This window comes from Galendromus occidentalis, unplaced genomic scaffold (genome assembly GCF_000255335.2).
Source record: "Galendromus occidentalis unplaced genomic scaffold, Mocc_1.1 scf7180000077446, whole genome shotgun sequence".
NCBI lineage: Eukaryota > Metazoa > Arthropoda > Arachnida > Mesostigmata > Phytoseiidae > Galendromus > Galendromus occidentalis.
The window spans coordinates 610,870-638,203 of record NW_003805434.1 but is presented as its reverse complement, the minus strand read 5'-3'; the positions used below and the strand labels follow the sequence as shown (position 1 = coordinate 638,203).

Below are 27,334 nucleotides of genomic sequence, written 5' to 3'. Positions count from 1 at the left end.
ACAATGTCGTAGAAGACCGAAGCAGGGGCGAGAACGCGGGCGGATGCGATCTTGGAAACGTTCGGGGGAATCGGAGCGGGCAATACTTGCGAATACAGTTCTATACTTCACCGTCAGCCCTGCTTCCGGTACCTCTGGAATTACTTCAAATTACTCCAAATTGCTTCAACGACGACATCATCGATTCATCAATCAGCTAAAGTAGTCTACAGGTGTGTTGGGTCTACAGAAGGAACTTAAAAAAATACGAACGAAAAAGTCCTCAAAGAACCCAGGCTTCGAGAGAGCGAGTGACACGCGACTCGAGTGCGATATGCGGATCACGAATCGCAATAATCATCAGATCACCAACAAAACAGTAAGAACATCGTTCATACTTCAGACGACGCGCGACGTATATAAGTCAGACGGTGTGGGCTAGAGTTCACATAGAGGGAGGGGGAAAGTTCTAGAATAAGATCTGGGGGAGCGTGAGAAAAGCGGAGAGCGAGGCCTTAACAAGCGAAGCAAGCCGACTTGGTCCTGCAGATCTGAGTTCAACCTACGTAAGACTCGATCAAAGATTCACAATCAATAGACCGTCTCTCCTGCATCGAAAAGAATTCCCCCATCTCTCAATCGCTCAATAGCTGAGAGCCCTCCGGTGTTCCGGGGGAAACTCGATGAACTCCAAATCCACTCAACTCAATAGTCAAAAAGCTAAACGACGTCTCGACACGAGCGATTTTCTCTCTCCATTGAAGAATGAAAATTTGCGGAAGTTGTGATATCGATCGGATGGTGCCGGAGCGATACAAAACTCCGTACGCGCCCCCAAGGATTCGAAAGCTCAAAGTCGATCAAATTCGTAAATACATTAAACGATTCGCCTTCGAGTGCAGAACGGCAGATAGATGGATCGACATCGACAGACAGACAGACGTCCGAATAGACAAACAAACGGTCAGCAGCCTCACATAGCAAGCAGAGAAGTAGGAGTGTCTCGGAGAGATTAATAGATGGTTTAAGAGCGCCAGACCCTTTACTACAAACAGATGTGGACAGATCACCGGTGAACTATTCGACACATGATCGTTCAGGAACGCACAGCGGGTCTTCAGACGATTCTGCCGCGGAGCAGCGGCACCGACCGACGTGCCCGCACGGCACGAGGAATCACCGCGCACACTGTGGCCCACCACGAGCAGCGTCGTCTTCGTCATCCTGTTCTCATCTTCTTGTTCTAATGTGTTTGGTGGTCACAAAATGAGCAACTTAAACTTGTGAAAACATGTTTCTATCGTCTACTAGGTCCTTGTTTCCGCTTCGACCCTCGAATTCGAAGGCTTGATTGGTTGATGGATGCATCGTTGGCTGTCGCAGGCTTCGATCGAGCGCTTGGTTGATACTCGGACTCCCGTCCTCAGAGCGCGTCTTGCTCGCGCAGCGACTCGATGCCATCCAACGAGCTCTTCTCCTCCATTATCTGCTTATCACATCAGCACACAGCAGCAACAAACCCCATCACCCTTGCCCTTTGACGGAAGAACATTCATTTCTCGAACGATTTCGGTAAACATTTCATCGACATTCGACTTGAATTTTGCCGAAACTTCCATGAAAGGGCATCTCCATATTTGAGCTAGCGCTTCGCCTTCGGCGCGCGTCACCTCTCGCTGATGCTCCAAATCAACCTGCAAGACAAGAAATCAAGGATTCAGTTGGAGGAACACCTACGGGCTCGGTAGAGGCTTGCCTATCAGATATATACCGACGATATCCAGAATGTCGATTATTATCCAGTCGATACATTATCAAGACTCATGGCACCTAGTTATGGTGAACTCGAGGCAACGGATTTTCTGGTTCCGGGGTGAGCAGCTCTATATTCGCTCAAGCAGAGCCTCAGAGTTACCCCGACGGACGACACTGACTGAGAACGAAAAATGCTGCCGACGACGTCGGCGCAGCGGTGTACGACCCAGCAGCATGTCGCGGGCGATGACGACCACCACCATTACGACCGAGGGAAAGAAGCCAAGCCCGCTGAGCGAAGTGGACTTCCAGAGCGAATATCTGCGCCATACTAATGAGATTCTAGTACGCGCGCACAAACAGGAGTCAATGCGGAGACCACGTTGATATAGACGGGCCAATATTTGCACAACGCTCACCCGCATCGAATATTATCAGCCTTGCGGAATGGTTACGATGCCACGGGGTCGCCTATCTCCTGTAGCGAGCGGAGTCTCGATACGAAACACAAATAGAACTCCTCATCTTGCTGAACAACTCTCGCGAGTTTCACTGAAATCTTTCTCGAGAGGGTTCTGCAAATCTAGGCGTACGCGGATCCTGATCATCTGGAATCGTGTTCGTACGCTCCCTCAATCCTGTGGGGGCATTCGAACCTGGGTCGCCTGAATATTTCATCGAAATTCAAATCATGGGTAATGGGATGTTTGCGAGATATTGCGAATACAGCTTATTTCAAGGAATTCCCCATGAGCACCCTTCGAGAATTCCAAAGTCTCTGGACCCAATCGATTATGACCCCGAATCGGATTTCTCATGCCGCTCAAAAGAATGACACACGAGGTTGGCGTCGGACTTTCTAATGCAGAAACAAGGTTCGCCGCACAACTTATTGCAGAACAGTTATCGAAAAACGAGGCAAGAGCAGGTCCATTGAGGAGGTAGAAGAGGGTCTCGGAGGCTGCTCCGCTGAAATTATGAAAAATCGCAGGGGCGATGTCTCATCAGCCGGAGAAAGGGAAGCGGCAAGCGAACGGGGACGGTTCAGCCGGCAGCTTAAAAATTCCCGAACCGATGGAATCGATGGCTGACGCATTAATTCTTATTAATAATAATTGGATTGTCGCTCAGCGAGATCCGCAGCGTCCGCCACGGAGGCGGTTCTGATCTTTTTTCTCTGTGAAATGTTCCGGAATCGTTTCAAGTTTTCCCCGCTTCTGATTGTTCGCGTCGTCCTTGTCGCCCTCGTGCGCCTACCTAGATGATGTATCAACTCCACTTTCCCTTCCCCTTTTCGTCCATCTCGCCGGCGGTGAGCAAAAGTGTGATTCGCACCGGGAAACTCCGAGCCAGGCGGGTGTGCGAGCAACAAAGCGAGCGAACCAGCGGTCACATGACTGTCGATCAGAACAGCGGGAGCAGCAGCAGCAGTGGTAACAATCCAGCACAGAACATTATTCGTTGGCTCATTCTGTCGCGAGATTCGTCCTTCGCACGCGATTCTAGCTGCCGACTCAGAAAGCGAAAGGAAAGCGGCTATTATTCCGCGGGGCAGCACCGCAGTTGAGATATCCGAGAATCTCAACCCTCCATCCTCGTCGAGGAAGGGGGGCCGTCGCGGGAGTCGGCGTCCGGTTTTGAGCAATGGGATCGTGTCGCTGATTCGGGGCTTCGGTAGACAACGGTCCGAGCTCGGTGTTACATCGATGTTTTTTCGGACAGTTCCGCGAAAAAAATCATCAGAGAGGGATGTTCGGCACGAAGATGTCCGCTGCACAGTTCCTTTGTTCGTCGCGCGCTTCTGAGTAATTGAGGCAAACAGCGATCGATTGCAGAGGAGTCGTTCGGAGCTGCTGTCATTTGGCTCCTTTCGAAATGATGGTGAAGTACGGCCTGAGTCTTTTTCGATCGATCACATCGTGGATAGATGCACGATAAAAGGCTCCGCAGATGCCGAGTATGGTCGCTTGAAGACCTGGACAGAAGATCGATGGAGCTCTCTCCCGAAAGATCATAAAATGCTCCACGCGTGTTTGAGGTTTCTGACACACACGCGGGGTTTACACGTGATCAGGGAATGAAAAATGATCTTAAAGACGCTTACAACATGGATAGGATTAGGAGGCAGAGCCGGGAAACCGGGTTCGAGAGCGAGATCTCTCCCTGGATACTTCTAATTGCTCCTCAAATCAGAGCTGACAGCAGCTCCATCCTCAATGCAGCTCGACGCATCCACATGCGATCTTGTTCGATGACCGAGCGAATCTCGCTCCCAGATTGATATGGCTCGGAAATCTTGATACGGTGACAGCACATTCGACTCCAATCCAGAAATTAGAGTACATAATCGGAAATTCCCCGCTCCGTCCCAGCAGCCTCCAGGACAAGCTCCCGGGAGCCCGCTGCTCGAGAGCCGTCATGAAGCTTCGGTGGTTGGCGTTCTACTCGTACTCGCGCGTAAATATATGCAACCGCCGAATCGGATGATTCAGATGGCATTAATTCGCGGCTGGCGACTTTGGATTCAATGGAAGGGTCTACATCGTTTGGCCAAGCGTAACAGCGCTCAGCATATCGTCAATGACTCATCGACTCACCTTGTTGCCGACTAGGAGCACTGGAACACTTTCGGAGTTTTTCACCCGCATGATTTGTTCTCTCATGTTTCTGATGTCCTGTAAAGAAATAAACAGACGCTTACTTTAGCACGTTGAGTCTCTCTCGCGACTTACAGACCGAAACAAACCTTCTATGATTGCCCCAAACCGAGAACTCTCAGATTATCGAGGCAACAAACACATTCAATACATCGATATCCCCTCCACGCTTAGAGTCTTGCTTGATTCTTTCGGTCTGTACCGAAATATAGGACACCACTTTGATTTCTCATGCGAATGTGGGTGTCGCAGAATATTACGTTGACGGATTCCGAGTTTATCGTAGATCGATTCACTCTTAAAAAGGTGAAATAGGTCGAAGGCCTTCTATTGCCCAACACGATGCGCCGATGTGATTCCAATCCCGGACTCGGAGTCAAGCCAAGACCCGCGAAGAAGTTCGAACGAGCTTTCACGAGTCCAATATCTTCGTATGGACGAAGGCGTGGAGCTCAAACTCTCGTAGTTTTCAATTTATTCCTTCCCGACTCTGAGAAGACTTTGCATCCGGAACCTTTCCCGGAACTGCGTGAAGTTTCTTCGAGGACACAGCCGCGTTCAAGATACGAAATTCGTCGGACTTCGCGTCCGCTCAACTTTCTCTGGACTTAAAATCGCAAGATCCTTGAGCCGAATCAAGCTTTCTGTGAAGCGAGATAAAATTCGGTCCCAAAGAGATTGGATTATTCGCAGAGAACCATTAGCACCGCCAGGATTACCTGATTTTCCCGATGAGATCGTGGTCTCACGAGATTCCTCCAGCATTGCGTGAAATTTCCTCACGTTGTTCTCCGATAAAGCTCCGCTGTAAATTTCACCACAATCGTCGGCAATCGCCAGCGACCGTCTCGTCGGGCCAGACAACCACGATGTTTAGAGACTGAACGTAGTCAATCACTGACGCTCTCAGCCTTTCGCTTGGTCGACCGTTATTGCCTGACAGCTCAAGTCGGAAACTCGCACGCTAAATCCATTGAAAAACGTCGAGGCAAGACTCGACGTCTGTCCCCGATCGACTTCGTTATGATGGGCGCCCATGGTGGAAACGACGGCGGCGGAGACGACGAGCCAGCTCCCCGTGATCAACTCGTTGCAGCGTTCCTTCAATAAGGATTCTTCCAAGTCGTCTTTGTGGAGCACTCTGAACTCGAACTCAATTCGTTCTTCGTTTGTTTCCCTCGTCCGCAGAAATACAAAAAAAAGAAGAGCATCCGAAGGTGAGCGCCGAACTTGGCGTCCGGGAAGGAAAAGTTCCGTTAACAGTTCTGCCTTGTACGAGCAGCGGTAGCGAACAGGGGGAGAAAGATGCCAGAAACAAAATTTTTCCGCGTTCAGCCAAATGGCGGTCGGATTGACAATAGGGGATCTGCGGTTCGGTTATTGCCTCGAGCCCTACTCTTTTTTACTCTGTTTCCCTCCCGTCAAGACGGAAAGAGAAGAGCTGCGGAGCTCTGTTTTCCGAAGCGGTCTTCTATGCCGGGAAGAAGGAAAATATCCGGCAGAGTAAATCAGAGGCGATCGATATTCTCTCATCAAGAGTACTTCCAGGAGACCAAGGGCTTCCAAGTGAAGTATTGCTGTAAAGTGGACGAAAGACTTTTACAAGCCGTTCCAAGTCCACAGAGAGAATTATGATCTCTGTCGTGACTGAGCGAATACAAAAACTCCTCCGTAACGGGTTCGAGTGGCAAACTGTCCCTCACGTGAAGCAACGCCTCGGGTTCTCGCCGATCGAGGATTGGGTCTCCTGGCAAAGAGAAGTCCGGGGAACGATCACAAATGAGCAAATAATAATCACGCTGACGTATACATTCATCGGTTGTCTCAAAGCCCCGACCAAAAAAGCTTTGCGTTGGGCGACAAGGTCAATCCACCGTTCCGTTGGACAGACCGTCGGTCGGCCGAGTCGACGGTCGCTTCACCGACGACCAGATAGGATCTGTGTTGAGGATTCGATTCTCGAGCTCAGAAAACGAACGCTGCTGGCTATACGGCCGACCAGCGGGCCCGGTACAGTGAGAGAAGATCTCATTTGGGAGAAGAAAAATAATACGTTCGTCCACTCGACGGGACCGACGGCGTCTCCTATTCGGCGGCGTCTGTCCGCGGCAGCAGCAACAACAACCACGACGGCAAGGGTTGTTCGCGTCGAGAAGATCGAGGAAATCGCGACTGAGGGGCTGGCCATCAGACCGGCCTCGGCTGAATGCATAAAGTTCCCTAATGAAAAGAGCTCACCGTTAGCCTTAGGAGTGACTCTTTTTTAATATACGGCTCGTAATAACACACTTTCTGGTGGGAGCAGGAGCTCACTCAATGTCGTTTCCGCTTCCGTCCGAAAGTGAGCGGCGGTGCACTCCAGTAGACTTCAGCCCATCTGAAGATACCTGAGCCGACGGGTGGGAAAATCGCACGATATGTTTCTTCGCCCGGACTCGGAAGCAACGATCACGTGGCGAGGGGCTCTTCGCAAGGTCGCGTCATCATCCTGGAGCCCCGGGGGTTCCGAATTTGGGAATCGCTGCTCCAGAAGTTCCCTGTTCGATCAACGATGACAATCGCTCGATGATTCAGCGATTTGAGCCAGAATACACACTGTTCTGAGCGTCAGAAGAACCACGGGCATCAAATCGAAGAATGCGAGGCACACGCTCTGCTTAGTCTATGAGACTGCGCTTGCTAGTACAACAGGAAGCTCGTTACTACGAACACAGAGGGACCGACGAAACTGGTTCGTTGTACAAATTTTTCGGTGTAACGAATGCCGCTCAACACCATCCCTATGGCGAGTTGGCCACAGGAGGAGAAATTCAGTGTTCGTTGTACCGAGAAATTCGTTGTAATGGGGGTCGTTATAACGAGCTTTTACTGTAAATGAGCGAAGTATAACGAAAATCAAATTGAGAAGTAAATTTCTGGGGACACACCTGCGATTCGAGGGCTCATTCAATCGTAGGATCGAAAGGTGATATTCAAACCTGCTCGTGCTAGTTGACCCCCTACGTTTGAATGAGGCCCGTTTCCTTTGCTTGAGAGACACATGTGCAAAATTGGAGTCGAGGTCAAGGATCCTTAAAAATGACTCTATCAATACGCTAGGAATTAATACGCTATTCCTAATGTTAATGATTATAGTGGCGGTAATGGTGATGATGACAGCACCGGGGATCGACACTGACGGTGATTGAAGTTGAGGGTAGACCTCCGCAGAAAATCGAATAGGTATTTCCGTTTAGCAACGATTGCTGAGTCGAGAATTCCCTCTCAACCCGTCGGGACCCATCGAAATATCTTTGCTCTGAGATCCCGCATTGACTCGAACTCCCACGCACGTGGTGCCAGTCGCATCCCCCTGCTCCCGGAAGCGAGGTTGAATGCATCACAGCTCTTTCTGCGAAACATCGCCTGAGAAAAATCCATCCTGTGAAAAATCCGTCTGAAGGCAAGCATCCGTCAGTCCCGATATCAAGCAAAAAATCAAGGCTTTGGGAATCCGCGTTCCGTCATCACGTCAAGGACTCATACGGCTTCCAGAAGAACAAAACCACTTCAGATATTCACCGCTCGTCGTTTGTCGGCGGAACGTTGATCACATTTTCTCTATCAGATCAATATCCGCGGTCTCATCCATGACTGCTCTCTCGCCAGATGGGATCGAAGATCTTTCATTTGGTCGGGACATGACCCGCGTCATTAGCGTCTCCAAGTTTTCGTTTCCTCGTGCGATCAACCCGAGCGCGAAAGCATTGTATGTACCTGCTGATGTTCACACCGCATCCCACAGGGGGGGGGGGGTGTGGAACGATCCTCGGAGCCCGCTCTCTTCTTAGACTTTTTTCTTTATGAGGATTATTTCCTCGTCCGACTGTCGCAGTCTGTCCCGCAAGTTTCGCGGTCATGGAATCGATCCGGCTAATTCGACAGGATAGCGGCAGATAACCGCTGCATCGGCGGCATCTCACGATGAATTCTGATTTTTCTTCCTCCTCAAAGTTGGTCTGTGGAACACTTCCGTGCCGCTTTCTGAAGTTCGGTGTTGCTCTCAAATGTCGTTGGCGAGACGATCCATTCAATTGTCAAAACGCTTCGAACAAATGCTCTCACCAAACAACAAGACATACTTAGCCAGGAAGCGTGGAAAGCTCCGAGGAGCTCCTAGCCAAGTGGAGAAGAAAGGAGACGTATAAACATTCTCCCGGCGACTCACAGAGCGAAGATCACGCGCACCGGACAGCGCCACCAGCGCTCACGTTGTTGTCCATGTTGTCGACAACGACGACGCGACGGTCGCAACGTCTCACTTGTAGGAGGTGCTTGATGCGCTTGGTCAAGCTCCGGGTCAGCTTCCGTCGCTGACCGGCTTATCTTTGTCGCGAACAGTAAATAAATCCACCTGCCTTTTTATCAATTACCGCAGTGCGCACATCTATGGCGCCCCTCTAATTAATAAAACCCAGTCCCCTTCGAATTTTTCTTTTTCGGAAGCTCACCCTTCTATGGATGCCCGGACAGCTTGCACAAGAGTTTGGACTCCTTGACAATAATTCTTCTCCGAAAACGGAATTCCCAGGCAAATAGACACAGCTCCCTTTCGGGATTTCTCCTTCGAGCAGCGGTACGAGGCAGTGATTCCGCTTCTCGCAGAAAATTAGTGAAAAAAAGTCTGAAGATCTATTGCCGCTTGTCGCGTGAGCATTGGCATCGCTCGTCTAGCGACGGGCGAATGAGTCACAGCCAGCCGACAGGCGTCTCCGCGTGTCGACGTGGTTCACATAATAACTGGACCAAACTGTTTTTCCAAAAACCTCTCTTGCTGTGGCTTTCGAAGCGCTCCGACATCTTTTTGCTGCCTATTAATTCTCCTCTTGACTAAGGAAATGTGCCATCACGGAACCTCTATTGACGAAGAAACGGTGTCTAGGGAACGATTTGCTCCGACCGAGAAGCAGAGGCGAGGATCATGAAATTTCCACCAATCATTTCCAATCAAGCTCTCCGGATAAGGATAGAGCCGCGTGCAACCACCCGCCAGATCGATTTATCGATCCAGATGTAAATGTTGATGGGAGTGATCATAATTGCGAAAGCATTGTTGTTTGTCTCGGCAACGATTCTTCTCAATTCAGCCCATGACGACCGTGGCAATGAGCGCGGATCGTAATGTAATCTGTTTATGGTTCTTCCCGCTTGCTCGATACTCGTCGGGAGCTCCGATTCTCCGTTTTTCTGCTCCCGATATCCCGAACACTCAGCGACTCAGCGCTGATAGTCGATCACGAGTGAAGAGGATTGTGGGAAGGAAGGAGCGCAAGGTATCGTGCCTTGAATCTTCCCGGTATTCCTACTGTAGCGTAACTTCCGGGAGAAGGAACCGAACATGCTGCTTCTCCAGAAAAAATCAGATTCTCGTCCCGGGGCCCGATATTCCCCGGATCCGGACCGAGTCTCCCCGCGTTCGTTCAAAAAGTCTCTCGGTGTGGTCGTATTCTTCTTTCATTGAACTTTCTATCTTGATGTGCAACTTGCTTCTTGTTCATCGTCGTTACATCATCAGAACCCATTTTCTGTATCGCCCCGCTCGGTGTCCAACTCACGGAGGACCCAGTTGAGACAAAGCAATCATTCCCGAAGACGAAAGCTGTGTCTGACTGAGTGAGCGAGTGCTGATGACCAGCCCAAGTTTTCTGCAGCTTCTGCTCAAAAGCTGCGAGATCTGCCTTTGGCTTGAGGGCTGGTCGGCGAACTGTTCCGCGAGCTGAACGGTCGTTCGTTCGTTCGGTCGGTCGCCTGCTTGGTGGATGACATCAGACGTATGTCGAGACGACCTCGTTGCGTCAATTCTCCGTAATCGTCGGGCGATCCGCCGGCGAAAAAATCTCTATCATCTTTGGCGACCCGATCGAGGAAGAGAGGAAGAGACCCATCGTTCAAACGCTAGAAGGCAACCCAAGACGCAGTGGTCTTGAAATGTCAAAAAAAGGAACCGACCGACAAACTAGAAGCGGATATGCGAAGCGAATTGATTTGCCCGCTCGCTCGCTGACTGTTGGTTCTGGAAGGCGCACCTCTCGCTCTACCGAGAAGGAATACAGGTCGTGACGTATTGCTCACCGGAGAAGGAAAACATTTCTCCACACCGATCTCTCTTTTCGCGAGTTTCCAGGCGCTTTCGCGATTTCTTTCGCTTCGAGACAAATCACGCCGGAAGCTTAGAGATTACAGGAACGGTTACTCATACGACATGATGCCGGAACGCAGTAGCAACGAACGCTCGAGCAGACGGACCACCAGCCGAGGTACTCCAGGTGATACGCAAGGCCGACATCTCGAGAATCGACGTGTTTCCAGGAAGGAAGCTCGAAGGCTCAGCCATCCAGCCCGATCAGAGCTGTTCAAACCCTAAATTAAGCTCCGCCGCGAGACTTTCCCGTGGGTCTGATCGAACGGAGGCATTGCATTCAGGTCGAAACGTCCCGAAAATTCTGAGAATGGAAAGAGGTCCCCAGAATTTCGGAGGCTTCCTCTCTCGACTTTGCTCGACCAGCAAAATCGTATCCGCTTTCGCTACAGTCATCGACGGAGTTTTGATGGACTTATCTTCATGAGCGGATTCCGAAAAGGCTCAGGCGCGATGGCGAGCGAACCGAGCGAAATGGGAGAAATGCAAAAAAAACACTCACAATCTTAAAACAGCGGAAATCGATATGAGACATCATCACGGCCTGATTCACAAAGCCCATAGATTGCCGTATAGGCAGCAGCGGCCTCTAATCGCGGAAGCGCTGGGGCCCCAGATATGGTTAAGATTTTCATTATCGCTCACTGAACACGAGACTCCGAATGTGAAACTATATACCTCCTCCGTAATTCGCTGTCAGTGTCCATCAACGCTCGAACAGCCCTGAGAGCATGCGTCGTAGGGAATAAGGTCGATTTCTGAACGAACGAGACGGAGTGGAGACTCCAGTAAGAACTCCACGACGCCCGGGAACGCATTCCGGACTCCAACCGCAGAGCATCATGATTGCGGGATGGATCCGGACTCAATGATCTTATCATGGGATGCTAGGTTTAGCGGAGGGCCCACTCAAGTAAGAGGCTCAGAAGTTCGATCAAATTGATGGCTATATCCACCTCGGCGGAACAGCAACGTGAGTGGATGGCAGTGGACTCGGATCGTCTTCAGAAAAAAAACAGTTTATAAGCTCTTGGACCATTTATCCTGGGAACTCGTCTGTTTATTCTTCCGAATTCATGAATTCGCCTGTCACTGCAGAAACCAAGTATGTTTACTTCTTCGTCAGGGGAAGTTCAAAACGTCACGCCGAATCGATCGGCACGCAAAGCATCGTAGCGATGCCGAGGATTCATCCATTGGAAGGCAGTCAAGAAGGATGGACAGCCTCAACTTTGAGGCTGCATTTTAGTCCCGCCAAGAGTCGTAAACTGAGGTCATACAAGTCACTGTGCAGAGATTGCTGCCCACGACCACCCGTTCATCTATCGAGGCGAGCGATAGGATCGAGTCCCCGACATACAGACCGAATGGGGAACCAGCACGGGTGAGCCTCTTACGAATAAGGCGGGGGGAGGCGGGGGGGGGCTGCGGAGGAGTTAGGATCTGACATTTGCGATCACGGCGCTAGCGGCGGAAGACAGAATAGCAAAAACCGCGGCTGCACACAACAAGACGCAAACGACCACATGGCGGGATATACGGATAGATAGCCACCCTAACGCGCCCTCGTCGCTTCGAAAGAACGACTGGCCGTCCAAGCGAGCGACCGACGGACGGGCTGACGGACGGATAGACCGACCGACCAAAAACCACCCACCAGCTGAAGCGAAATCAAGACAAGCCACTAAATCGCTGCCGCCCGGAGCCACCGGTCCTCGAATACCAGAACCGAACATAAAGAGGAATAAAAACAAAAGAACACGACGCGGATGTCGGAACGTCACTTTGCTCGCTCTGACTCCGCTGTCAATCGAGAATTATATCTTCTCCTTCGCACAGGAAGACTTATTTCCACCGTCGATATGATCACTGTGATTATTGTTCGCCAGGGAACATATTCCTCGAGCTAGCATGCATTCGAACCTTCGGAACGAATCGTTCCGTCCGGTTCGCTGTCAAAAACAAGAGGGAAAACACTCACCTGGAACGTCTGATGACTTGTTATACTGTACACCACGACGAAACCCTGTCCGTTCTTGATGTACAAATCTCGCATGCTGGCAAATTGTTCCGTGCCCGCCGTGTCGAGTATCTCGAGCACGCAAGGCGCCTGGTCAACTTCGATCTCCTTCCGATAGAAGTCCTCAATCGTCGGATCGTACTTTTCCATGAAGTTGCCACTGACGAACTGCACGGTCAGAGCCGACTTGCCCACGCCTCCTGAGCCGAGTACGACCACTTTGAATTCACGCATTGTGCCTCAATAACGATTACGTTGAGCCGTGGCGACGAATAAAACTCGTAGCGACGATCAACTTCGCACAGAGCTCTCCTGAAGGCTGATGTTAATGCGACTGCTGCTGCTGCTGCCACTACTACTGAAGCAGGCTTCTGTCAGAGGGACTCCTCAGCTCCAAGGAGACATGACAGCTTGTCTGACGATTGCCAACTAACACATCGTAGCCTGCGACAACGTAAAACGCTACGGCACGACCAGCGCGCACTGGATGCGGATAATTTGAGCAAGTTTTCACCAAGATCAACAAAATGGGCGACTGTCGCCTACTCCGAGTTTGACCCACAATCTTTTTACAACCCAGGCACAAGCCAGAACGTGTCGTGTCCTGCATGCCACTGAGCGGAAGGATTTTTTTTCAAATTGAGTCCTTAATCGCTTTACTCGCTCCGCGGCGGGATCGTTATCGACAGAATCTACTTATTCTGAGAACTGGGAGCCTGAACTCCGAGGATAATATGAGATTCATTTTCCGAATCTCCCTCGTATCCTGCGAAGGGATCGACGGGGATCCGCAACCCAGACACGCGCTCCCTCCGCGCCTCCGCGCTGGCTGACTTCCCTGACTTCGATTGGTATCTGCGGTGCATATGCGGTCCAGATGAGTTATCGACTGGACTCACGGTTCTGATCAGGGTTCCGGGATCCGATTGTGATTTCTGGAGGCTTCTTCACCGGAGTATCTCTTGGTTGAGAGAGGGTATATATAAACGACTGGAACGCGTCTGCTACTCGTCCAGCTTTTCAGTGAAGCCGTGTGTGCGGTTTGTGTATGGTGATTTAGAACTTTTTCCGACACTAGAATTCTCCTCCAATTCGCGAGATGAATGATACCTCAACGGTGAGAGACGGAAGTTTCATATCTATCGCGCTTTTTCTATGCGAGCGTTTTCGGAGAGACGGGACGCGTGCGACGCGGCCATTCTGCCGGGGGCTTCTTTGGAGAGCTCCAGTCGATGCCCGGACTCGAGTCTGGGAGCGGCCAGAGAATTTCTTTAGATAAGAAGTAGCTTCGAGCGCTGCCCGGCGGGTTCCCAAGCCACGAACATCGACCTCGGAGCCCGAGGATCTGTGATTTCGTCTTCGATACGATCAGAGAGAACATCGTGTAGCGTTCGATCGATCAGAATTGGCTGTGGCGTACTCTGCAGAGACTCCGAGACGCCGGTGCCGTCCCAGCGGAGGCGGGGGATCTCAGAGAAGAGTACCGCCAACGAGATCCATATGCTCACGACTTCACCTTATCCGATTCTCGACGCTCTGGGCTCAGTCGAGCTCACATCTGGAGCGTTCCCTGACCCATTCCCGTTTACAAGTCCGATCTGTAAATTGAGAACTGAATTTCCGCATGGTTCTATACTGCGGAGGAGCTCTCCCAGACGAACTCTGGGGCTGGGGACGCTCACCGCGGATCGGACTTGGTCCGGCGCAACATCGTTCGATGCGTCGGCCTCGTAAACTGAGAATGCCCTATGATTTCAGAATAACGAACAGAAGGAGAACGTGCCCGCAGTCCTGCAAACTAAACACCCCCTCCAGAACACCTGGTCGTTCTGGTTCTTTAAAAACGACAAAACTAAGGTGAGGATATCAGATTAGGTAGTGATGCGTATTCCGAGTCCAGCTCGGCTCGGGCCCTCCCCGAAAAGCTTCCGCCGCATGGTATCCCCAATGTTCCACGGCATTTTGAAAGGATTGGTTATCGTTTCCCCCTCAGGCTTGGGACAAGAATCTTCTGAAGATCACTTCGTTTTCGACGGTTGAAGACTTCTGGGCGCTGTACAATCACATCGAGCTCGTCTCTCACATTCCGCAAGGGTGAGTTGTCTTTTCCCCATCAACCTGCGTGCTCTCGGAATTAAGTCAGATCTCGGAACCGAGTGATCCAGTATAGTTCGGCTTCTGTGAGATCTCTCGGGTCTCAGGGCCAGTGCAGCCGAGCGGAGTCGTGATGGTGAATCCTGAAATGTAATTCTCGTTTTCCAGATGCGATTATTGTGTGTTCAAAGATGGGATCAAACCCATGTGGGAAGACTCCGCTAACGTGAATGGTGGCAGGTGGCTGATCTCTCTGAACAGGCAGGCTAGAACTCAAGAGTTAGATAACTCCTGGCTAGAGCTTCTACTTCTGCTTATCGGAGAGGGTTTCGAAGAAAATTGCGACGCTATCTGCGGCGCTGTCGTCAACGTGAGACCCAAGGCGGACAAGATTTCATTGTGGACCGCTGACGCAAACTCCAAGGATCAGTGCCTCGCAATTGGTTCGTAGTTCATTCATGACGCTGCTGAGAGCCGACTTCCCGTGGCTCGATTCGTAAGGCGACTTAGTAGCTGAACGGAATCTCGAGTCTCCATTTTCGGGTAGATAAATCTTTCTCATCTTGACTCTCTTCGTTTCCAGGTCGAATTATGAAACAGCGACTCCACCTCAATGCTCAAACTCTCGTTTGCTACAACTCACACGCGGAAACCTCTCACAAACAATCCTCGATGACGAAGCCTAAATATACAGTTTAAATCAATTTGTGGCTGTAGGAAGCTTGGGACGCGCTCTGATATACGCCAGTTTCGAACTTTATTTATTCATCTCTAACATCCAATGTCCGATCGCTGCTGTTCGGCAGACCGTGGATGTACCAACACAAGCTGCTACAAGGCCAAGGAAACTTTACCAACGACACCGACCAACTTTAGACAATGAGCCTGCTCGTCTAGCGAATGCAAAGGGAATGCAGAGCAGAAATTACAACGAAAATTGGACCTATCTAAAGGCCATTCGGAATAAGAAACAATAACATCAATAAAGCAGCGAACTCATTCATCTTAAAACGAACTTTTCTTATTCGATCAAAAATATCCCTAAGCCCGGACAACATTCCGAGGTGATGGCTGACTTCAATTCCAAGGCGCGGGAATTCTTTCTGCTGGTCTCGATGAGACGGTACACTCCCGAGTCCCCGAATCGCATCCCCCAGAATCCCATTCCCCCGAATCGCGTCTCCCTGAATAGCATCTCCCCGAACGAATTCTTGCCTAATTTGGGCGCGCTGCTGCCCTATTCAGGACTGAGCGAAGCTCCTATGATCGTCCAGAACGTCCGACATACATAAAGCAAGGTTTCCATTCTTCCGGCGGATTATCGAAGTCACAGCAAATCAAACCAGCAGCCAAGCCTGCTAACGGATTTTTCCCAGGCATGACAGGATAAGAACGTGAACTTCCTTCTGTTTGCTGTTGATATCTCAGGATTCTTAGCGAGTTTCATCTACGAGATCATCATCGGTGCAAACGCTCTTCTCTAATGTGTGCGGATTCATGGATATCGATCCTGGAGGCTTACAGCCGTGCGAGAACTCACAGAATAGAACCAAAGGAGCTTCCGCTCTCGAATTGCTCGATGGACTCGGAGTTCTCTAACTCACAGCATTCTGAATGAGGTGAACCCATGCGCTCCCGGTTTTCCCGTCTTATCCGCTTCAGAGCGCTCATAGCATTCGGATTGATATTATTTTATATTGAGTCTTCACCACAGTTTTCTTCTAGAATCATAGAAACTCCGCTCAGCCTGAGATGAGCCAGCCGCGCGCCTGTGGGAGGCCTCATTCGGGGAGATGCGACTCGGGGAGATGCGATTCGGGGAGTCGGGTCATAATCGATGAGACGATCCTTAGAAGCCTCCTGTCCGGTCAAAGAATGCCATGGGTGAACGAGCGACTCTCGCACCCATCTCTCATCATCACACTCGACTTTAAGGTTCAAGGATCGACAATGGTCCGATAGGGCGACAGGACGCTAGAGCAAGGGAATGACGACGATCTACGTCAGACTGGTTCTCAAGGGCTTGATCCAGAGATTAGGTTCCGAAGGATGACTCATTCATGAAAAATTTCCTCGATCTCGCGACGAGCTCCCGTTTACTGAATGAAGGTAGGGACCGGATTCCAGGATGATTGCACATCGCAAATCGATCCAAGATAGAGCTATCAATCATCGGCGTAAGAATTCCGCGCCCAAGCTCTTCAGCTCAGCTCCCGCGTGTGCACTCATGTCGATGTTCTTATGCTTTGCGGAATCCGTGGGAGCAATACATTGAGTTTTAAGTTCAGATTAGAAAGATCGCGACATCGATGTGGGAAACTCCCTGATATTTATTTACATCATTCATCTCCGGCGAACGCTCCCTCCGTCCTTCCCCACGAATTCCGCTGACAATTTGCTGTTACAATATACTTACTCCTCCGGCTGCCCTCCGATCTCAGGACGAAATTCCCTTTCTATTTACAGAGAACCTCAGCGAGAGTCTGGGAACATGAGTCTGTCTCATCCAACGTAGGGTTTTGCTCGTGTCCCCGAGACTCATCGAGATCCATTTTGATCGATTATGTACACTTAACGGTAGATTCCCTGATCGTGATGAGAGCTCGACGAATCCTCGATTGCTTCTCCACTCTCAACCATTTGCTCGAATTGTAATAAGAATCATGTACCCTCTAATGCCATTCGGAAAGTTGATCGAGCTCCGCTCAGAGCCCGCGGCTCCCTCCCGACGAGTTCAACAAGCTCCGCTCCTCAGTTCACGGGGAGCATTTCGATGGGCGTGTGGAACTTGAAATCTTCGGGGAACAGCTGAGCTGCTCTCGGGTACATTTGTTTGTAACTTTGCCGGATGGTCACTTCGGCGACGCCAGCAATGTCCCCAATCTCCTTCTGAGATTTCTTCTCGGCGGAAGCCTGGGCGGAAAACAACAACATTCAGCAATTCACAACAACAACAACAACAATTACATTCAGCTGAGAATCACAGATGGAAGAATTTTCCCTACGACATCAGGATCATACAGCCTGACATTCTCAGTTAATACAGGTGAAGAGTTCTCACCTGTGATGCCATGTAGATTGCTGCAGCCGCGACAGAGATTGGACTTCGTCCAGCCACAATGTCCATTTCGACAGCTTTCCGGGCAATGTGGGTGGCGGCCTTCTGTACGGCGGTAGATAGGGCCAGATTCGAGCAGAACCTGGACATGAAGTCTCCCGTCGTGATCAGCTCTACGGATGTTTCCAGAGCTTTCAAAATGAGCTTGAAACAGCGACCGATCTCCTTTTTCGAAACCTGTTGGGGAAAACGATCACCATTGAAACAAGCGGCTCTCGATAAGGTCTTTAATCCTGGGTCCACAGGAATTACCGGACTGAGCGAGATAATACGTACTTTGGATACGGCGCAGATCTCTTTGAATGTACGAGGTACACTCTCTTGTCTGCATGCGATGTACAGGCACGCGGAGGCGATGGCGTCGTTAGAACGACCCTTCAAACTCCGTCCATCGTGAACCTGAGGGAAATCTCGGGAATTTACCGAAAACGTCGAAAGGCGGCTGGTAAACTTCGAGGGATTCCCCTTCGTGCTCGATTCTGTTTTCGGAATACTCAGAAACCGTTGGAATCGAACCAACCTGCTTGAAGAGAGCGTTACTTCTATCTATGATGTTCCGGGTCAAGTTGATACGATCGCCCATAGCGCTGATTTCTCTGAAAGCCCCGATGAGAGCTCGGTCTGAAGAGCTCATCGTTTTACGGTTGGCATATTTCGCATTCCCGGATTCGTCGAATGAGGCATCACCTGATTTTAAAAATTCTATCTCAATCAAGAAGTCAGTTCTCGAGTCGCGACATGTACTGAATCGCCAATTCGAATTCTGAAGGCAGTTTTCCGATTTGAGGGCAGACCTGTGCCGCGGCCAATAATTGTGCTCAGATCACTCCCGTTGAGCAGTGGATTCTCTGCAGCTCCGACACGAGTGGGATCATTAGAGGACTTTTCGTTCTGGAAAACTCGCCATTCGGTACCCACATCGACGATTCTGTGGATAGGAACAGGGATCCATTATTCAGAGACCTACTTACAGTGGCGGGGGGGGGGGTGGGAACAGAGAGGAATAAGTTATTCCCACAAGGACAGGTGGTAGAGCAATTGCTACCGGCACATTGCCCCCACTTCGAGGCCTTCGACTCACCTATCACCCACCACGAGTCCACACTGGGGACAAATCATATCGCCCGCGCGATAGTCTTCGATTAGATTAGCTTCCGGATGATCCGGGCAGAACACTCGAGCCCCAGATCTGAAAATCAATCGAATCGTTGAGATCGGGACACCCTTGAAGCTGTTTGAGGATACCTCCGGAAGATAGCTAGAGAGCTCCACCGCGAGGCTATGTCTTGGCTTCTCCCCATTGCAGGCTCATTGACAACATCGTGTAGAGAGCCGAGCTCAGGACTCGAGGAAACCTCAATCATCTCGTTCTAATCTTGTCGAAACGTCACTTTCAACAGTTCCTGTTCATCCCGCCACCGATTCTGCAAGTTGAGGTCAACTGACGAGAGTCAGTGTATCTCTTATGCGCGATACTCATGGTATTGCGGAGCCGGATCGAGTCGTGAATTGTCGAGAGAGAACATCGAATCCTTGCTTGACTCAGTCAGTGTGCCGGCAAGATGCTAAACTCTGGAGCTCTGAGAACGAGCTTACGATTGTGGCGATTTCGGTCGGCGTGAAGTTCATGAAATTCACCCGTATCTCCATGGTCTAGTCATGATTTGTCACGAGTGATCTCTCTCTTCTATGCCATATCATTCCGTATATTCTGCTGCGGTAGACTGTCAGGCGTACAGTCAGAAAACTACATGCACTTTCTAGGCATCGAGGCATCAGTCAGTCTGTGCTGCGTCTAGCGGGGGGACTCGGGAAATCCCCGGGTTTCTTCCATCCGGAGTCGAGGATCTGGACCCAGACCCAGATTCCCTTAGTTCGGCCTCCTATCTATCGTACGGATCGCAAAGTCGCAGCGATTCTGACAAACTCATTCATTCAGTACCCACAACACCGAATCTCCTCGTCAATCACATCACATCGAACTAGAATAAACATTCCGCAGCGAGCTTACTTTGAGGAGGATGCCATCTTTTATATACTTTGCTCCGGAATGCAGAGGAACCACTGGCTACGGATATCCGAGATGCGACGATCTTCCTGAACTTCCGGCAGGAAAAAACGGATCTCAGACAGACGGTCGACCACCACAGCAGTCCGTGAGCAACCAAGCGACAACAAGCAATGAATGAGTGGAACTCCAGTTACATCGAGCGAACGTTCTTTCTCTTTGGTGTGTCGCTGCTGTGGCTTGTCGTTTGTGCATCAAAAACGATCTTCCTCTCTCATTCGAGCAACATTCGTCGAAGAGCTCCGCCGCGTCGTCTACTGGTCTGCCAGTCGTAGCGGACGTCTGATCGGCTGTAAACACCGACTCACAATATATACACAAAAGAGAGGGTTGTTGTTGGCGGTGGCGGGCTGAGGGACCAGCCAATCGGAACGGAACGTGATATGACTCTTATTCCGTGAGGGACATGGCGGCTGTCGGGCTCGAGAAGAAAGGCTACTTCGAGATCGGGACCGGGTCGCTGGGAGCGGTATGATCTCCTCCGGCTCTGAGGAGCTCTAACTCGTGTAGCCCTACAGCACGAAGTCGGAGCCAATGAAGAACGGCCTCCTCCCCCATAGATTTCCCAAAGATGTGGAAAGGTTAACATAGATATTCCCGGCTTTTCGTCATGCGAGCCTAGACATCAGACACCTGCCGAAGTCTGCCGGCCGGCATTTCTCCGCGGAGCGGGCGGGACGGCCATATTTGCAAATGGCGCTTTCTCTAGAGGCTATATATGCAGTCGGCGCTGTAGTCAGCACGGCGCAGCTCTAAACGCTCCGAAAATCTCCGGTATGAGGAGCCCAAGAGTCATCGGATTTTTATCCACATCCATAGTATCTCCATAGAGCACGGAGGCATACGAAAATCAAGTCCGAAAATTGTCGGACTCGCATCCACAAAGTATGGAGGCTCACAAGGACCAAGTCCGAAAATCGTCGGACTCCAATCCACTGGCGTACCGTGCCGAATCGCCGCCCAGGACGGTGGTTGGGAATTATCCTCGTTTTTTGAACGCGGTCGATGAAATGCCGCCCCTCGCTGAATATTTTGTCCCGAAAAAAAGAGTGTTCTGTTGAGCGTGAAACTCCGAAAGGCCGCTCCCAAAGCCCCCGAAGCGCCGCCCGGGTCGTCACTCTCTGTACCCGCGAATACGCATAGGAAGAAGAAATCATTTCCGCTGAGAGCGACGGCCATTACGATCGAGAGCGACCTGAGAGGCTTGTTGGATTCCACGTCTCGCGCCAATGTTGTTCGGAGTCAGTCCCTATTCACTACCTGCATAGCATTCTCACGATCCATCCCGCGAAATATGTGCATTGTATTCTCGCTGTCCAATTCTATCCTAGTCTTAGATCGGGAGCGTATATGCCTTAGTGTTGACGACACAGTTTCCTCGCGAGCCGCGATGAATCTGAAGATAGAGGCGAAAAAGAGCCGCATCACATATGTTCTAATGATCTATGGATGTCACTGCTTTATTTCGATAACAACACAAATAAATAAGGAGGAGCACAGCGCTGATATCATGGTAGGAATTCCTCGCGTTCATATCACTGCTCGGCGTTGTCGCAGTGATTGAAAATCTCTTGCGTAGCCAAGAAGAGTTTTTCACAGAGAAGGAGATTCATCTGAAGTTTTGACACTTCCTCCTCACGACAGTCCCTGACGAGGTAATGCATTCGTAGAGAGTCGAGTCATCTTGACGGCACATCGAGTTTTCTTCTCACCTAACATGATGATGTACACTATACCTCGATGACGATACTATTGAAGTTCCGAAATGCGGGCTACCCACCTGTAGTATCCGTACGGCTTGGTGACTCGATCATCCAGCGCTGCGAAGAGGACGGTTTGGCAGCCTTGGAATGGGGTTCTGACGGCCAGCAAGGAGAACACGGCGAGCGCTGGTAAGCTTATCCATTTGTACAGTGACCAGCGATGCCTGCCAAGGTTTGTCGCAACGATGCCGGGCGATACCGAGGCGCAAATCAGGGATGGAAATCTACCGAGGGAGTGATACACGATTGTTCAAGTCCGGTTATATCACAAGTCCATCACTAGACGGAGCTCCTCTTTCCCTGCCTTAAATCCGATCCGATTCCTCTCGGCCGATGAAACGGCAAGTATCGATTGTCATCATTCATTGACCATATTCCACCTTGTGGGGAAAAGACTTTCTGATTTCAAAGAAACCCGTCCGCGGGCACGAGGAGGATCCAGACTGGTCTCATCAATCTATCTCACGAGGCATCAGGTTCAGGTCGGGAGTCTCATTACCCTAAGCAGTTGCATTCTACACGATTTTCCGTGAGGGGAGGGAGCTGAGATTCAATGTGGGGATTCCATTCCGTGACCCATCATTCTCAACGCACATCCGGGGAGGGGCTGTAGCCTCCTCGAATTCCCCCTGCGACTCCGGAGGCGAGCGTAGCTCAGAGCTGTACTCACCTGCGGCCGATTTCTTTCGTGAACAGCATTCCGGCCAATTTCGAATCGTAATACGCGGCTTTGCTATCATAATTCGCTTCGGTCTGGCACACGTCATGGATGTGGGCTTCACCTGTGATTGCTTGGATCCTGTCAGGCACTTTCGATAACTTGTAGAGGCTCGATGACAGCTGCAATGATATGCCAATGTTCTACTCAATACCCGATCATTGTTTCCCATGATTTCATGAATTTTTACAAAGCACTCACCTGCACCACACGGGGAGCTGAACTCTTCCCCAACAAGTTCAACAAGCCGAGAGTGAGCCGCGCGTGACCAAAGTAATTGACACCCATCTGGAGCTCGAGGCCTTGCTTGGTTCTGCGGACAGAGGAGAATGAATAATTTCGTGGAGAAGATGAAGAAGAGTCCTTTCATGTATACGACGAATCTTCGCTTCGGAAGCCAATTTGAGAAGGTCGGAAGCTTCCGGGACACTTTATTCGGGAAGCGGCGTCTAGCCGTCTTGACTCACTCTGCATAGGGACAGAACGCCACTCCGGCGTTGAGTATCAGCACGTCAATGCGGGGCAGATGCTTCTTACATTGACGACAGAACGCGTCGACCGAGTCGAAATCCGAGAGATCCAGCTGTGAGGCGAGTGGTAGCGTTAGTCAGTAGCGTAGCAAGGCGGGGGCGGGGGGGGGGGCGGACCGCCCCGGGCGGCACTTCCCACGGAGCATTTAGGGGCGGCATTTCGGGGTTTGCATCCAAAAAACGGAGTGTTTTCGAGGAAAAAATATCTGGCGGGGGGCGGCATTTTCGTCGAGCACGGTGAAAAAACGGGAAATTTCGAATCACCGCCCCGGGCAGCACTCCGGCTCGCTACGCCACTGGCGTTAGTCTCCCGTTCGCGAGCTCCCATCGATTCTGTTTCTCCCTGTGTCACGTTTAGAAAGGGAGTCCATACTCGCGAATTCGCCTATGACCTGATCACTGTATCGCTTCTTCCTTTTGGGAGGGGTGACATGTTTGCCGCCAACTAACCGTGAAAGACATGACCCGAGTGTCTTCATTCCGCTGGCGGAGTTCCTCCGCGAGAAGTTTCGCTTTCAAAACATCGCGACAGGCGAGAACCACGGTGGCTCCTCTAAGATGCAGCTGCTCGGCAGTGGCCTTCCCGATTCCTGGAGAGGATATGAAGGAGTTTTTATTCTGAATTTGTGCATATATACTTCATCACGTGGCGAGTTCCGCGAAAGACCATGAGGGGTGAACCGGACGCACCTGAAGTTGCTCCCGTAATGACGACGATTAGTCTCGAGCAGTCGACATGTCTAGTGAATACTCCCCATCGATATGAGACCAATTTCCGTACCGCATACAACGTCACGACTGTGATGGCGGCTCCCTTACACAGAGTGGTGATCATCTTGGGTTTCAAGCCAAGGCTGCCGAAGTCAACGGTGGGGGGAATCTTCTTTGGTTTTATTCTGTTTCTCCTGCTGTGTCCTCAAGCGACGGCGAGCCTCTTCGTCCAGGCTCAAGTAGAACTTCAGCTCGGTCTGAACGAAGACCCGCACACTGGGATCGGAGATTTTCTGCACCTTCAGAGTAATCAGGGTTGATTTCTCGCGGAATACAATTTCTCTCTTCCGAAAATTCGAACATGCACGAGTTGCGTCGCGCATCCCGGATCTCGATATGCCTTCTCGATCTGATAGTAATATACCTCTGTCAAGGCAACCGAACCGCCGTCCCTGTAGAAGTCGACGAGAGCCTCGGCGTACCTGCGTGATAGATGATGTAATAATAATTCGACTTTCTCAACGACGGCTCTGTGAGTTTAGTCTTGCTCTTGGTTTCTTGAAAATCATGGATCCCCCACTCTACCTCAGATAAGTGCATTCACTGCAGCCTGATCCGCAGCATTCGTCCGGTGCCGGAGGACTCGGCTTCTCTCCTCTCAGTGCAGACCGACACGTTTGGGATGTACCGAAGAATCTGGTTGCTTGCAGAAGGCTCTGTTTCAACATCAAGATACCTGCAGGGAAGCGTCATTCTTCAGAATTGAGCTCGAAGACCGTTTCCCCTCTTTCCTCGGAGCATAACCGCTGTCCGCTCTATTCAACATTCAAGACATCGATCTGGTCTGTCGATCGACTCCCTCGCTCTTTCGACGGCTCGGAGCTGGGATCATACATTTCAATAAATACGCGCGAGAAACTTTCAGCGAGGCATTAACGGCGCTGCTGACTTTCTCCTTCTGGCTGCTGCGTCAGGATCGCCAGCAAAGTCCCAAGCGGAGAGACGCGCACACGGGTTTGACGGGCATCTGCAGTTTCAGTCTCTGATCTCTTTGATGACCCCGAAGGGTTCGTCCGAGGCTCCCCCGGCGAGACTTCGGACACAAGACTCCAATTCAACCGAAATTACGATTTGTTCCCGCTCACGAAAATCGCGATTTATCTTTTGGGGACATTAAACCATTCTCGGCGAGTTCGTTGCTAACTTCTCGTATACTTCCCAACACAGAGCACGACTCTCACTTTCCGTTTGTCCCGCTTCGAGGCGAAAACGTCGTCCACTGATCTCCTTTCCTCGTTTGATCCGAATATTTCTCCAGACCAGAACCAAACGCTGCGAGCAAGCCCGCAGAGGTCTTACTGAGCTCCTTCTCCCAAGCCTCCGAACACCAAGCAATGGGAAATAAGATGGCAGAACACAATATACTAATCACGGGAGATGAAGAGGGCCCCGATTGAGTATCCTATGGGATTCAGTTGATCTGATGCTCTCACGAAGGCGGTCTCTTCGCGAACATCGGGGAGCGCTCCGCTCGTATGTTCGGAGTCGCTCCTAAGGTATCCGACACGACGACTAAATCACGCAGCCTCAGTTGGACTGATTCTCCCATCTTACCTTCGGAGACAAGAGCGCGAAGCTTGACAATGCCGAATGTTTTCCCGATGGGAAACCACGGCGATCGTCGTTTGACTTCGAATGTTCGAAACCTCGCGGAAGACACAAGATGCGGAAATGGCGCCTTTCTAGGATGAAGGATTCTCGATGATCACCCGTTGCGAGGATTGGGCAGAGTCGTTCGGAGGGAAGCCGCACGGCTCACCTCACTCGCTCAGCATTCCCCCGTTTTCCACGGGGTGAAGCGTCAGATTTCACGGAGGCATTGACGAGCCTAGTCGTCGAGCATTCTGATGCGCTCTATCAGTCAGCGATCGAGATTTGCTCCTTCACGGGATAAACATATCGGCGTCCTCTTCCGGCAAACCTGCGACGGATGGGGAGCTACTCATGGAGCGGGTACCGGGGGGATCGAAGCGGGGATATTCTCGACCGTGAATAATTTCCTCCGTCGGAAGACCCCCGTCGATACTCCGAAGCTCACTGACGACGTTAAGTGCTCCGAGCGCGGGAGAGCGATAGAGGCAGCCACTTCGACTCCCAGTCTCTTCTTCCAGCCCTTGAACAGCGTAGGGCAGGGCAATGCGCGCCCCTCCGTGCGTAGCCCCATCGGGGACAGAAAGCTTCTGAAACTCAATTGTACGCGAACCTGATTGGAACCATCGACAAGATGGTAGCTCCGAGCTCTCGTTCAATGCACTGGAACGATGGATTGCGCGGACGAGGCCAGCCTGTTGAGTTGCAGCCTGGGAACCGAGTGAACTTATAGCTCATAACATAAACCATAACAAAACCACTAATAATGCAATTCGTAATTGCATGGATTCGGTATTCTGCGTTATTCCATGAAGGTGAGCGCTTTTTCGCGACGAAGATTTCCTCTGCTGCGATAAACATATTTTAATTTAGATTAGGCTCGCGCAATGTCTTTCGGCATCGCTGCTGCTCCGCTTGAATCCGTTCCTGGGATCTCGATTCCTGGAAATCGATGACGTTTGCATATGGGGCACAGCATGTGGGTACAATACGACGCATTCTTCCCCACTGGAACGTTCCACTTACTTGCTCAGCGATTCCCTACATCACTCCCTTCGAACCTTCCGCGTCACTTTTAGCCGTCGCGTCTTTCATCGGCTTTCTTCATGATGTTCGATAATCTTCCCATCTCCTCCATTGATGCGCTTCGAGTGGATTTACTCCTGACTGCGCGATTCCTAGCGGTGTCTGCGACTTTGCCACCCTCTTCCTTCAGGAAGTCTGCCGCTAGCTCCGTCTGCTCGGCCAACGCATCCATCATATGCTTCCGATCATTTCGTATGTTTCCGAGAATCTCCTTCTTGGCATTTTCTTCGAGCTCAGATGCGAGCGATGATTCCGCTGCTTTCGAACCCGCGCCGGTCTTCGCGGCGGTATCCGTACCGCTTTTCGCCGGGAGCTTCGCCGCGGCTCTTTCCGAACGTTCTGTTGATGATCCAGCTGCGACTCCTTTCGTGCCTGCCCACCTCGCAGACCGTATTTTTTCCAGGTATGCTTTCTTCTCCGCCGAGTCTACGACACCCCCAGGGAAACTGTGTCGAAGCGACGCGTCCTCTCCTTTGTTCATCAAATTCCGGAGTGCTCTCGATTGTTCCGCCAGTTGTTCGGCTGTAGCTGCCGCGTTGTCCTTGATATTCTCGGCCCGGCGGACCTGTTTCATGATCGTCCGCTTTTCCGTCTCGGTCACTGTACCACGCTTCGTTCCCTCGGCCAAAAAGTCCATGGCATCCTCTATATCCGTCTCCAAGACTTCTCTCCTGCTCCTCTCTGCTTTAGAGCCATTCGTCGGCAGAGCACTGGCAGCAGACGCTTTAGCCGAAGCCTCCTTCTCTGAATCACGCACGAATCTCAGAATTCCGAATATTCCACCGAACGTCAATAGACCTCCTTGAGAAGCAGCCGGCGGTGCAGACCCCGCTCTTTTTTTGCGCGTGGCGGTAGGTGCACTCTCGGAGGATGCCAGAGCTCCTCCCGGTCCTTCGCCCTTCCTCGGCGCAATAAGGGGGGCACCTGCTTCTTTGGGAATTTTCTTGTAGATGTTCTTGAGTCTGTTAATGATCTTCGCAAAATCATCCGATGGAGCCCCGTCTCGG

At 51.0% G+C, this 27,334-nt stretch overlaps 4 protein-coding genes across 4 annotated transcripts; 1 reads left to right on the top strand and 3 right to left on the bottom strand.

Annotated features, from left to right (window-relative positions):
- Positions 1–719: 719 nt before the first annotated feature.
- On the bottom strand, positions 720–12,823 carry Rap2l (Ras-associated protein 2-like). Its single transcript, XM_003743424.2, has 3 exons — positions 12,551–12,823; positions 4,332–4,409; positions 720–1,673 (listed from the first exon to the last, which is right to left on the bottom strand). Exons 1-3 carry the CDS (start codon positions 12,821–12,823, stop codon positions 1,473–1,475), a joined length of 552 nt encoding a protein of 183 aa, XP_003743472.1. The 3' UTR covers positions 720–1,472.
- A 759-nt stretch (positions 12,824–13,582) lies between these two features.
- On the top strand, positions 13,583–15,694 carry LOC100900403 (eukaryotic translation initiation factor 4E). The gene is made up of 5 exons (XM_003743423.2): positions 13,583–13,706; positions 14,348–14,446; positions 14,583–14,683; positions 14,852–15,126; positions 15,267–15,694. Exons 1-5 carry the CDS (start codon positions 13,689–13,691, stop codon positions 15,380–15,382), a joined length of 609 nt encoding a protein of 202 aa, XP_003743471.1. The 5' UTR covers positions 13,583–13,688; the 3' UTR covers positions 15,383–15,694.
- Positions 15,695–16,992: 1,298 nt separating this feature from the next.
- On the bottom strand, positions 16,993–19,829 carry TfIIB (transcription factor IIB). Its single transcript, XM_003743422.1, has 7 exons — positions 19,813–19,829; positions 18,883–18,990; positions 18,596–18,729; positions 18,322–18,488; positions 18,078–18,200; positions 17,745–17,978; positions 16,993–17,596 (listed from the first exon to the last, which is right to left on the bottom strand). Exons 1-7 carry the CDS (start codon positions 19,827–19,829, stop codon positions 17,435–17,437), a joined length of 945 nt encoding a protein of 314 aa, XP_003743470.1. The 3' UTR covers positions 16,993–17,434.
- Positions 19,830–21,302: 1,473 nt separating this feature from the next.
- On the bottom strand, positions 21,303–24,310 carry LOC100908693 (retinol dehydrogenase 14). The gene is made up of 9 exons (XM_003743477.2): positions 24,177–24,310; positions 24,016–24,073; positions 23,571–23,890; positions 23,331–23,470; positions 22,818–22,933; positions 22,552–22,663; positions 22,303–22,472; positions 21,650–21,856; positions 21,303–21,516 (listed from the first exon to the last, which is right to left on the bottom strand). Exons 3-9 carry the CDS (start codon positions 23,713–23,715, stop codon positions 21,405–21,407), a joined length of 1,002 nt encoding a protein of 333 aa, XP_003743525.1. The 5' UTR covers positions 23,716–23,890; positions 24,016–24,073; positions 24,177–24,310; the 3' UTR covers positions 21,303–21,404.
- Between the last annotated feature and the right edge of the window lie 3,024 nt (positions 24,311–27,334).

Bases quoted from the DNA above. Each gene is read 5' to 3' on its own strand.
- Rap2l (XM_003743424.2), bottom strand. From the start codon at position 12,823: ATGCGTGAATTCAAAGTGGTCGTACTCGGCTCAGGAGGCGTGGGCAAG. The intron at 4,410-12,550 runs GTGAGTGTTTTC...ATTTCTTTACAG, and splicing joins CAAGTCATCAGACGTTCCAG to GACATCAGAAACATGAGAGA. The intron at 1,674-4,331 runs GTGAGTCGATGA...CTTGTCTTGCAG, and splicing joins TGCTCCTAGTCGGCAACAAG to GTTGATTTGGAGCATCAGCG.
- LOC100900403 (XM_003743423.2), top strand. The intron at 14,447-14,582 runs GTGAGGATATCA...TTTCCCCCTCAG, and splicing joins TTAAAAACGACAAAACTAAG to GCTTGGGACAAGAATCTTCT. The intron at 14,684-14,851 runs GTGAGTTGTCTT...CTCGTTTTCCAG, and splicing joins GTCTCTCACATTCCGCAAGG to ATGCGATTATTGTGTGTTCA.
- TfIIB (XM_003743422.1), bottom strand. The intron at 18,730-18,882 runs GTGAGTCGAAGG...TCCTATCCACAG, and splicing joins GGACTCGTGGTGGGTGATAG to AATCGTCGATGTGGGTACCG. The intron at 18,201-18,321 runs GTTGGTTCGATT...GATTTCCCTCAG, and splicing joins GTAACGCTCTCTTCAAGCAG to GTTCACGATGGACGGAGTTT.
- LOC100908693 (XM_003743477.2), bottom strand. From the start codon at position 23,715: ATGATCACCACTCTGTGTAAGGGAGCCGCCATCACAGTCGTGACGTTG. The intron at 22,934-23,330 runs GTTAGTTGGCGG...CTCGCCTCACAG, and splicing joins CTCGGGTCATGTCTTTCACG to CTGGATCTCTCGGATTTCGA. The intron at 21,857-22,302 runs GTGAGTACAGCT...CTCCCTCGGTAG, and splicing joins ACGAAAGAAATCGGCCGCAG to ATTTCCATCCCTGATTTGCG.